Here is an 11,509-nt window from a genome sequence, read left to right on the forward strand (position 1 = left end):
TATTTTAAAGCATCCAAGCTGCTGCAGCCTGCGGTGCTTAGAGAGCGTGTGTATGTACAGGGAAATGGGAGATTGTCTCTGAAGTCATTTGCATTCATCCCCCTCTCCCCCTCCTCCAAGCAGGGAGTGTTTTTATCCTGCAAACGGCTGAATATCTGCAACTTGTGCAGAAATCTGAGTTTGGGGTGCAGAGCACCTGATCGAGCTGGGTTTTATTTAGGAAACACATTGTTCTGCCAATCCCCCCCTCCAGTGCTGATTTAGTTCTCTGTTCTTCTTAGACAAGCTTCACAACATTTATTTTTTTACACAAACAACATTTTTCAACATCTCTGTGAACCTGCTCAGGCCAAGCATTGGGAAGAGCTGAACGGGAAATGCCCGGTGATCCCCGGGGATGCTCCCGGTGATCCCGGGGATGCTCCTGGTGATTTCTGGGGATGCTCCCGGTGATGCTGCCGGTGATCCCGGGGATGCACACGGTGATGCTGCCGGTGATCCCGGGGATGCTCCCGGTGATGCTGCATGTGATCCCCGGGGATGCTCCCGCTGCCCAGAGCTGTGCCCATCCCCGGAGCACAGGGGATTTTTTCCAGGCTGGGCTCGCTCCTTGGAGCCGAGCTCAGCTGCCGGACGCTGGCTGTGTCCCAGCTGGAGGAGCTGCCCGCTCCCGGCTCTGCGCTGTCCCTCGCTGTCCCTCGCTGTCCCTCGCTGTCCCTCGCTGTCCCCACCCGGCCGTTTGCTCAGCCTGACAAGTCAGCATCTGATGGAGCCGCTGCCGTTTGTGTCCCTCGGGGATTATGAGATGACTGCAGCAGGTCCCAGCTATTCTCTGCAGCCCAGCATGTTGTTGCTTCATTAAATGCCAAATTGTTACATTAATTCTAACTGCCCTGTAGAGATGTAGCTGTCAGGAATGATTTACTCGCCTCCAGCTGACTCGGAGCCTTTTTCCAGGCTCTGCAGAAGCGCTGAAAGAGGCCAGGGGCTGGGTGGGAGTGGGATGCAGGATTTGTGTCCAGCCAGACTCTGCTCTGCCCTCCGTGGAGGGACAGGGACACTTCAGACCTCAGTGGAAGAAGAACCAGGGAGCAAAAAAAACCGCGTGGAATTTGATTTTGCTGACCCGTGGGTGGCTGGTGAGACAGGCAACATCTTTGCTGGGATATTTACTGAAACCAGTAAATATTCTGGGACACCCCCTTCATGTTACCCAGCAGCTCTGCCTGTGCTGCTGGAAGAGAATCCAGAGGTTTTCCTGCCTTGTTCCCAAGGACTGTGATTTGGGCAGGGGGAGGTGAGGTGGGACATGAGGGCAGAGCTGACTTTTGTTCAGATGCTCTGATACATCTGGGGGCAGCCACCAGAGGGGACCTGAGGATGAACTGGCTGTGCCCACCCTCCCTGCTCCATGTGGATGAAGGATTTCACCCAGCTCACACCCCCACAAGGGGCACTGAGATCCCCAAACTCTGTGCCCAAGCTCCTGGTCCCTCTTTGTCACCTCCTCTCCTGGATCAGACTGGATAGGAGAGGAGTGTTTGTCCCCTGGGATGGGGATTTGGTTTCATTGGCCTCACACAGGAAATCCAAATAAGAAAAAAATAACTGCCTCTACTGTTTGACATAAAATCTAAACAGTTCTGTAGGGAACACAGTTTAGGCACAAAGGTGAATATGCTGTTTGGGGAGAAAAAAATGAAAATATTAATATATTTTCCTCATTGAGAAGACAAAAAATTTCCTGCCTCCCATGTCATGCACTGATGGAAATCAGTGGAGGTTGTAAAGCCACCTGCAAACTGAGCAGTGCAAACCTCCTCTCCCTGACTCTGCCTGGGTTTTACAAGCTGTCAGTCACTTGGACAGTGTTAGTTTTATTTGCCTCTTCCAAATTGCTTTTCTTTTTAACAGGAAGAAAGCATTTATATTAATGGAATCCTTGAGGCACGGCCCTGAAAGGAGAGGCTGAAATGCAATCCCTGAATTTGAGCTCAGGACTCCTCTCCCTGCTCAGAGCTGCACAAGCACCAACAACTTCCAGCCCTGTTCTGCCTCTGAGAGCAAATCACAAAGGCAGCAGGGAGATTTGCATTTCCTCCTTTCTTAAATTCACCCATCCCCTGGGAATGGGCAGAGGAAAAACAGTGGGAGGGAAACGATGAGAAAAATATCTACAAAACACAGGTTCAATTATTACAGTTATTAGACTGGGTTCATAACAACAAAACCAACAGCATTTCTGTCTTTCTGTTGTTATTTCTTAATTTTTAGGGAATAAGAGTATTTCAAAGTATTTTTTTTCAGTCTATTACATGAAAATATTATGTATACTTGAACTGCCAAAGTATTTTGACACAAAGCACCTGCCCAGATTAGGTGAGGACATTTCTAGACACAAAATTCTTGAAAATACAAACTCTTCTCTTTCAGTGAAGTTCTGCAATCTGCTCATTTTAATTCCACAGTTTTCTATTTACTCCATAAATTTCCATCAGAAATGTCCCTGTGGTGTAACTACAGGCTGGCAGCAACAGTTGTCTCTTTATTATTCACTTCTGGGGAAGGAAGGAGAAGCTGCCGAGCCCAGCTCTGGACTCAGTTCAGAACAGAACGAGGCAGATTTTTTCCTGGGGTTTCTCCTGTCTCTGCCATGTGTTTATCTGGATGTGTATTTGTGTGTAAATATATAGATATATATATATGCAATATGTTTGGTCAAACTATTTTAGGAATTTTTTCCCTTTCTTTCCCATTTCTCTTTGAAATATTTCCATATCTGTGTTTCACATTCACAACTTTCTGCAGACAGATATCAGACTATTTCCTGTTGTTTCCAGCCACCACCTTTGCCACAAATGCTGAAAAATAACAATGTCCTATCAAAAAAATGAGCAAACCACAGCAATCCTGTTCAGATCTCCCAAGGATTGCCAGCCCCCCATATCCTCATTATTTTTTGTTCCAAATCATTTCCACATCAGTGAGTTTGCTCCTCTATTGAAAATGAATATTTGTTCAATCATGGCATCAAGTTTTAAGAGCTTTTAATTTCAGGTTTTTTATTTACTGATATTGACGTGAATTTAGCAAAAGACTATTCAAAAGTTTAGCTGACAAATTTATTTGTAATCTTGAAGTATTTGATCATCAGAGAGAAAGCGAGAATATAAATAAAAGACACTGGACATCCACATAATCTACAGATAATTCCATAATTTTTTACAGATAACAATATACATATTGTCTTGCCTTTCCTCACAATCAGCTTGCACGATATCCTTGGAAAAACACAAATGCCTGGAACAGAGATGTGTCCCCAGGGAAGGGGGTGCTCATTCCAGCAGTGCCTGGGGAAGGGCTCATCTTAAACCAGCCCAACTCCCTAAGAAGATTTTTGGCAACAAGATATCAGGGTGATTTTTGAGACACTTTGCAGTAAAACTGATGCAAAGAAATTTGAAGGAAAAGCTTAAGATCCATCCCCAGTGTCCCTGGGTTAAGAAAATTCACCTCTTGAGCTCGTGATAAACGTGGAATTACTTGGTAATAAATACATCTATTCACGGTTTAATGCTTATATGGAAGAGTCAACCTAGCAATCTACAAATTAAAGAGGGGAGAAGCAGAATTAAAGTATGATTTTCATTTTACAAAGGAAAAGGGCTGTTGATAAATGATTGGCATATTAAAGAGCGTTGCATTTTAGAAAAGTTAATGTAAATTCAAAGTAAAACAAAACATACCGCATTGGTGCATTTTTAAAAAATCTGTTGGAAGAACAGAGAAGTTTCCTACCATGGATTTCTGAAGTGATTCACTATGAACATTTCTCCTATAGAAATATAGACATTGTCACACCTTTCACCGTGGATGAGGATTTTATTTTCCCTTAGAAATGTTTTCGGTGTGGATGGGTGATGGAGCAAGTCCTTGCTTTGGAGAATGCACTGACAACAAAATGCAAAATACCTCCTGTCAAATCTGTAAAGCACAAGTCTTGGTGTTTGGTAAGGACACGAGAATCAGTTTGGTTTGGATGCTCCAACAGTTGCAGCGCCAGGGCCTTTGTCCACCATCCTCTGCCAGGATCTCCACAATCCCCTCTGCTCGTCCCTCTGTCCTTCCCGAGGTGACACTGAGCAGCACCGAGTCCTTTCCCTTCCCACTGCCCTGATCAAAACTGAGCGTGGTCAACCTCATCCAGCCAGGAGGCGGGGCTGGCCGGGAAATCCGGGTACCCCCCGCTGCTGCCCGTGGAGAGGTCGGAGCTGGGTCCGTTCCCTGCCAGGACCCTCATGGGCTGGGGCACCCCTGGTCCGCTCTGTGCCATGATGGCCAAGCCGTTGTCTGGGTAAACCAAGCTGGAGATCAAGGGCTGGTGGCCTGGCAGCGCCTGCAGGGCCGCTGGGGACGGGGGGATGCCGTAGGGGCTGCTGGAGCGCAGCTCGTGGAACTGCTCCGGGGCCGGGATCCCGCTGTGATCCAGGGCGAAGCTGCCGTTGGTGCCCGCCTGCCGCCCCAGGGCGGGGGATGCTTCGCTGAGACTGCTGTAAATCCCGTTGGAATGGCTCATGTCGGACATGGAGGGCTCATCTGGAAGGGAAAAGGGCTGGTTTACTGGTGGAGCGGTGCTGGAGCGGACTGGTTTTACTGGAAGAGCACCAGTCACCCTGGAACTCCTGCAGGCTCTGGGGATAAACAGATTAGGAGGATGGGAGCTGAGCAGCCACGCTCTTCCACTTGTAATTCCTTATTATTCCCATCCTTGCTGAGAGATCTTCATAGGCAGCCACGGGATTATTATTTTTTCTGAGTACAAATGTCTAATACATCTTGGATTTTAAAAATATGCATGGACAGTACATATTAAAATATTAGACTGTGATTTAAAAATAATTCTTTAAAGGGGAAGTGAATCAAATGTACTTCCACCTTTTTTTTTATTTGGTTTTGAGGTTTATCTTGAATTTTTGATATCACTTTTATTTTGGACGTCACATTATCACCAATGAAAGATAAATTCCCCATTGCTCAGAAAAGAGATATTAAATTAAGATATTTGTCTGCTCAGGAACAGGTTAAGGAAATCACAGGAACACGGAATGTATTTTTATGGCTTTAAAACACTCCTGAAAAATGAGCAATATTTTTAAAGTTCCCAACAAAAATTGTTTGTATTCATTAGGGGCTTTATGGACAGTGAGAGCTGCTCTGTTGCCTGGGATACAAACCTGTTTGTGGCACCGAGATCTCAATAATTGTTCGACAGTTTTTAGTTATTATTTATAGACTATTCATATTTAATGAGCTGATACACAGTGTGTATAAACAGACTCGAAAATCAAACAGTTTTTAGGAGCACGAGAGAGGAGCTGAGATGAAAAATTGTGTGTTTATAAACACACAGTCTGTGTAAATATGTACAGAGCTCTGCATTTCAGTTTCTTTCCAATTCCTAAAAATGATACAAAAATTTGGGATGGAGCTCTGGGCTGGATTTGGGGTTGTGCAGAACATGTCCCTGCAAATGTCACCCGGCCCAGGTCCTGTCCCTGTGGGTCTGGAGAGTTCAGGGCGAGGTTGCACAGAACCAGAGCTGCTGTTGGTCTGTCCTGGTTTTGTCACCAGGAATCTCGTCTCCAAAAAGGGGACACTGCTGCAGAAGCCGCCTAACATGCAACAATTTATTTTTTGCAGCACAGCAACAGCTCCCACAGGACTGAGGAGTCCTAACGAGCAACTGCACAGATGAAACCATCCCTAAATAAGACCAAAATTTTTAAAAACTAAATCAAGCTAGTTTTCTCGTTTTCCTATAGAAACATTCAATAGTTCTGGGCTTCCCGGCTTTTGTATTTCCGAGAGTTCCGTGTCGGAGCAGCGGCTCTGACCCTGCAGCGCCTGCCCGGGGAGTTCTCCCTGCTCTTCCCGCAGATTTTGGGTCGGGCCGGGGGCAGAGTGGAGCTTCCCCCGCGGTGAATCCCGCGCCTCTGCCCCTGTCCCACCTCTGCCCCTTGGTTTCAGCCGTGGTTCCACTGCTGACAATTCCGACCCAGCACCGAGGGTGTGAAACAGCCGGGCCACGGCCCGAGCTCGGCTGCGGCTGCGGGGACCGACCTGTGAATGAAACCTCGGCGTCGCTGTCGGGCCCCTCCTCCTGGATGCTGTCCTTGTCGGACTTGGATGTCCCCCGGGATCGCTTCATATTCCTGAAGTACTGCCCCCACCGCTGCCTCCCCGCGTCCTTCTTCAGCCTTTTCTCCTTGGCCCTGCGGTTCTGGAACCAGACCTGCGAGCAGGGCAGGCGGGGGAGCTCGGAGCCTGCGGGGCCGCTCCCCGCCCGCCCGGCCCGCCCGTTCCCCGCTCTCACCTGCACCACCCGCATGTCCAGCCCCGTCTCCGACGAAAGCTGCTCCCGGACGTGCCGCGCCGGCTTGGGCGAGTTGTTGTAAGCGTTTTTGAGGGTCTCCAGCTGCTTGGCCGTGATGGTGGTGCGGGGTCTCTTGGCCGTAGACTCAGCCTCTGCGACACGGGGCGAGTGAGGGGTGAAGTCATCCCCAACTTCACCCGACCCTCCCCGGGCTCTCCCGGCGCCCTCCCGCCCGCTGTGTGAGTCTGTCCCGGGGCCTCCCTGCTGCCCTCGGGGGTGGAAGGGACGGGGCAAGGGGTACCTCTCTGCTTGGCCGTCTCGTAGTCCGCCTTGCAGACCAGCCTGCTGTCCTCCATGAGGTAGAACTCGTCGCCGGTGGCCAGCTGCCGCTTGCAGACGATGCAGGCGAAGCAGTGCAGGTGGTACACGAAGTCCTGGGCCCGGCGCACCACCTGGGTCGGGGGGATGCCCTGCTGGCAGGCGGCACACTTCGTCCCGAAGCGCCTGAGCAGGGGGGACAAGCGGCGGCCGCTGAGCCGGGGGAGGCCGGGCTCGGTCCCGCCGGACCCGCCGCTGTCCGCGGTGCTGCCCCGGTGCCGCTGTCCCGGTGCTGAACCCCAAACGCGCCCGTGCTGCTCGCGCTGAGACACCCCCCGGCCCTTCCCGTGCCCTCCCCACGCACTTGAAGAAATCTTCCTTGCAATAGACGCCGTCCCCGCGGCTGAAGCACTTCTCGGCCAGCTGCGTCTGGCAGTCGGAGCATTTCAGGCACTTGCTGTGCCAGTGCCGGTCCAGGACTTTGAGGATGAACCTGTCCACGATGTGCTGGTTGCAGCCGGCGCACAGCGGGATCTCTGCGGGGAAGCAGCTCCGGTCAGCCCCGGTCAGCCCCGGTGGCCCCTCCGCCTCCCCGACCAGCCCGGCCCGACTCGCCCCGCCGCCGACTGACGGCGGACCCGGGGGCTGCCCGAGGAACAGCATGAAAAAAATCATTATTCGTTCAAATTCGTTGTGTCGCCGCGTCGCAGAGAGCAGCGAGCTCCCGTACCGAGCACACACAGGGAGAAGTGCCCGGGAGAACCGAGATAAACAAGAAGGGAAGTGATGGAAACGGAATTAACCCCCCGAGCGAGCCGCCGGCAAAGCTGTAATTATCCCAGGCTCTTTTTATTTTTCCTAAAAAAAAATAAACTTTCCTAAACTTCCAAAATTCACCTGCGAGCAACGGCGGGGTAGCCCGAACGAAAGAAACTACTAAAATTTAGGAGAATTGCACTGAGAATAAAAACACGGCAGTCTTGTCCCGTCCCCCTCAAGATACCGACAGAGATCATACAGAAAGAGATAAGGGTACAGTTATGGAGAAATACAGATATAAAAATAAACAGACACCGCAGTTAGAGAACGAAATGTACAGATATATAGACATAAATATATAGATTTCAATATATAGATATGGATAGAAATAAGTAGGTGAAAATACGGATATGAGGTACATAAATACAGATATATCAATATAAAGAGAGGCGGAGAGATGTATGACAGAGCTGTACAGAAACGGAGAGTATTTCTATGTAAAGATAATTATATGTAGAGATAGGGATCTGCATCGCCGTGCACAGGGCTAAGAGGTGGAGGTGATAATCGTTATCCCTAACAATTCACCGCGTCCAAACAAACACCCCCAAGAGCGGCAGCGCTTAAGGCCGGGAGGGAGCCCCGGGCCCGGTAACAAATCCCGCAGCGTCCCGGTGCGGCCCGGCCCGCGGCTCTTACGCTGCATGGCGATCCGCGGCAGCTCCGCTGGCTCAGCCGGGCCGCGGGCTCTGGCGCATCTTCCGCGGGTGCGGCACCGCCGCTCTCCCCCCGCCGGACCCCCCCAAATCACGGCGGCTGCTGTCCCCCGCTCCCACCGCTGCCACCCCCGCGCCGCCGGGGATTTAATTCGCTAAAGCGGGTTATTTTTAGACGCCGGCCCTCGCCGCCGGTACCGGTCTGAAGCGCCGGGCAGGGCACGGCGGCGCGCTGTATTTAATCCCCCCCGCCCCCGGCACATCCCCTCCCGCCGCCCCTTCCCGGCTGCGCTCGGCGGGAGGGACGCGGCTCCGGGGCGCTCGGAAACGAGCCCCGACGGGGCTGGCGGCGGGCGGGGGTCGCGCCGGGGGAGGCTGCCCCGAGCTCGTTGTGAGCGGCGAATCCCGGGATTTGCCCACGGCCCGGGTAAAGCACCCCACGGTTGGGTCCCCCCGGCGGAGCGAACCCCCCCGGACCGGGCCTCGGGCACGGTAAGCGCCGCCGAGCCATCCCCGCTGCCTCCCCGGGCCCCGACGGAGCCCAGGACGGCGGGGCCGTGAGCGAGCATCGTGTCCTGCGGGAAAACCGTGTTTGCGCGTCCTTCGGGTACCGGGGGCTCCATTTCGGCGGTGTCGCCTCTGTCCCTGGAGAGCACAAGCAGCTCCCGTTGCCGGGACAAATGCGATGTGCGCACGGCGGAGAGCGCACGGGGACAGCCACGGGAAGCGAACCGGGGTAGAACCGGGGGCACCGGCCCGTTCACGGCGGCTGCGGGGCCGCGCGGTCGGTCCCGCTCACGGTGACGCCTCCGATTCCGCACACCGGCGGGGCCCTCGCCCCGGTTCGTCGTTGATTTTTTTTTTTTTTTTTTTTTAAGCCCCATTGACCGTTTTCGATGTTGGTGAGAACCGGGAAGACGCCGTTCCGGGACCGGACCCGCTGTTCCGAACCTGGTTCGGCCTCCCCCGTTGAGCCCCGGAGCCCCGGCCAAGCCGGAGGGCGCAGCCCGGTTCTCCCCGTCCCGACAGGGCTGACCCCGTTCGTTCAACGGGACGGAAGAACGTCTAAGAGAAGAATTAACGGAGTTTTCCTAAAGTGGGGAAAAAGCCGCTTGGGAGCTGGGCAGGGGGGCGCGGGTGGTCCCCGCAGTCGGAAGGAACCGTCGGGCACTGGGAAATCCCGATTCCGTCCCTGTTCTCGTTGAGCGGGGAGCGGTGGGACCGTGGCGCAGGAGCCGCCGCCTTTCCCGGGATCGGGGGAGCCGCAGCCCAGACCCGACGGGACCCAAACGGGCACCTGGAGCAGCCACGGGACCGGCAGCGTGCGGGGGCAGCGAGGGGGCTCTGGTACCGGGGAACAGACAGGAGAGAACGAGAGAGAGCGCGGGGCGGGCGGGACGGACCGGGACGGATCCCCCGATGCTGCAGCCAGATCCGACGGTGCCCCGGGAACGCGGAACCGGCCGGGCCGGGGCTCCCAGAGCAGCCGCCGGTGTCTCCGCGGGGGGACGCGGAGATGTGCGCGCCTGCCCCTCACCTGGGCTCCGCGGGAAGGGGCAGAGCTCCGCTGCCTTCTCCGAACCGGCTCGGACCCGCTCCAGCAGCATCGCGGCCTCCGTGGGCGCCGTCCGAAGTGCGCGGGTGGCTGCGCGGGAGTGGCGGAGCGGCGCGGAGGGGCGCGCAGGGAGCGGCGCGGGGCTGGGCGGAGCGGGGGGGCGCGGGGGGCGGGCCGGGGGCGGCACCGGGCCGCAGCTGGGCCGCGGTTCATCCCCGGCCTCTTTAGCATCACAAAAGCGGCGGGGGGAGCGCCGGCCCCGCCGTCCCACGCGTGGGCTCGGGCTGCAGCCGCCGCCCTCGGGCTCAAAGCGGCCCCGGGGTCCCCGCGAGCCCCGCACGGAGCGGCTCGGGGGAGCTGCTGTCGGGGGGAGCCTCCGCCCGGGCCCCGCTGCCTCCCGGCTGCCCCCCAGCCCAAATTTCGTTTGTCCCCGCGGGGCGCGGCTCCCCCGACGCCGCCCGTGGGCAGCAGGGGGGAAGGAGTTATTTCCCTCTTTCTTTTATCGCTAATTAATTAACGGAGAGGGAGCGGATGTCTGCCCCGCGGCGTGCGGCGGCTGCGGGAGGTTAATTGCGCTAATTGAAGACGGGGCGGACACGGACGGAGTGTGTGTAACACGAGGGGCTGTGCGGGGCTGTGGGGCCGGGCTGGCTGTGCTCACAGGTGTGGGGTGCATGCGCCCCACAGCCTCAGGTGTGTTCTGCTCCTTGGCTCCGCGCGTTTCCGCGTGTGCGGAGCTGTCGCTGCGGCTCAGGGCCGTGTTTGTCCGGGAAGAGCCCCGTGCGTGTGCAGCGCTTGCCGCAGGCAGCCGGAGCTGATAATTGTGGTTGTTACTGTGAGCCCGTTAATCCCCCGAATCCCTTTACCTCCTGCTCGCAGGGGATTACAAATTAATAAAAGCAGCTTAGGGGCGGGAGCCTCCAAACTCACATATGCTCCTGCCGACGGCAGCTCCGGGACTTTCGCCCGCTCCTGGGGGCGGCTGTGGAGCCCCCAGCGAGCCCCGACCCCGACACCCACCCAGGGGTGCCAGACCATCCTCCCTCCTCCGGGTTCGGGTGTCCCTGGGATGGCTCATCTGCCCGGGACTGCTCAGTTCTGTGTGCCCGGGAAATGCAGGGAGACGCTTTGGGGACCAGGACTGGGGTCCCCAAATAAAGTACCCAGGTGGGATTTGGGGTCCAGGTCCTGCCTGAGTGTGACCTGCAGTGACACCGGGTGCCACCAGCGTGGGCACCTGGCCCTCCCCAGGGCCATGAACATCATGGGGCAGCTGATGACCCACACGGTCCCTTTTAAGCTCGGTTTTAAAGTGGATTTTTAGTCTGAGCCTCTAAGGAAGCCCTTTAAGCAGACCCGTGTGTGGTGGTGCCGGTTCCCCGGGCATGGGAGGGAGGGCAGGGGCTCTGTCCCACTCGGGACAAGGGCAGGGGCTGTGTCCCACTCGGGACCATCAGTGGCACCTGCAGCCCCGTGGTCTCTCCCACTGTGGCATCCAGGACCCCAAAAAATCACTTCCCTGACCTCTCCCTGCCACCCTCCCCTGCCCTCCTGCTCAGGGTGCAGCAGGCACCAGACCTGCCCTATCCTGCCACTGATAAAAACCAACCATTAATAAAAAACAACCCACTCAAACATTTATTTCTTCCTGGTTTATTTTCTCTTCCCTCCTTCAGATTCCTTAGCAGTTCCTGAGAAGTCTGGGCTTAAAAATACACCTCCCCAAGATGATGGATCTGGTTTATCATGGACATGTTCATGAGCTGTCCTGGCAGTAGAGTTCAGCTC

At 55.1% G+C, this 11,509-nt stretch overlaps 1 protein-coding gene across 1 annotated transcript; it reads right to left on the reverse strand.

Moving 5' to 3' along the window:
• Positions 1-3,104: 3,104 nt before the first annotated feature.
• On the reverse strand, positions 3,105-9,988 carry LHX3 (LIM homeobox 3). Its single transcript, XM_079323879.1, has 6 exons — positions 9,704-9,988; positions 7,056-7,227; positions 6,675-6,877; positions 6,374-6,525; positions 6,121-6,292; positions 3,105-4,596 (listed from the first exon to the last, which is right to left on the reverse strand). The coding sequence occupies exons 1-6, from the start codon at positions 9,771-9,773 to the stop codon at positions 4,178-4,180; spliced, it is 1,188 nt and encodes a 395-aa protein (XP_079180005.1). The 5' UTR covers positions 9,774-9,988; the 3' UTR covers positions 3,105-4,177.
• Positions 9,989-11,509: the final 1,521 nt, after the last annotated feature.

The sequence above is a fragment of the Erithacus rubecula genome (genome assembly GCF_903797595.1).
Source record: "Erithacus rubecula genome assembly, chromosome: 21".
Classification (NCBI taxonomy): domain Eukaryota; kingdom Metazoa; phylum Chordata; class Aves; order Passeriformes; family Muscicapidae; genus Erithacus; species Erithacus rubecula.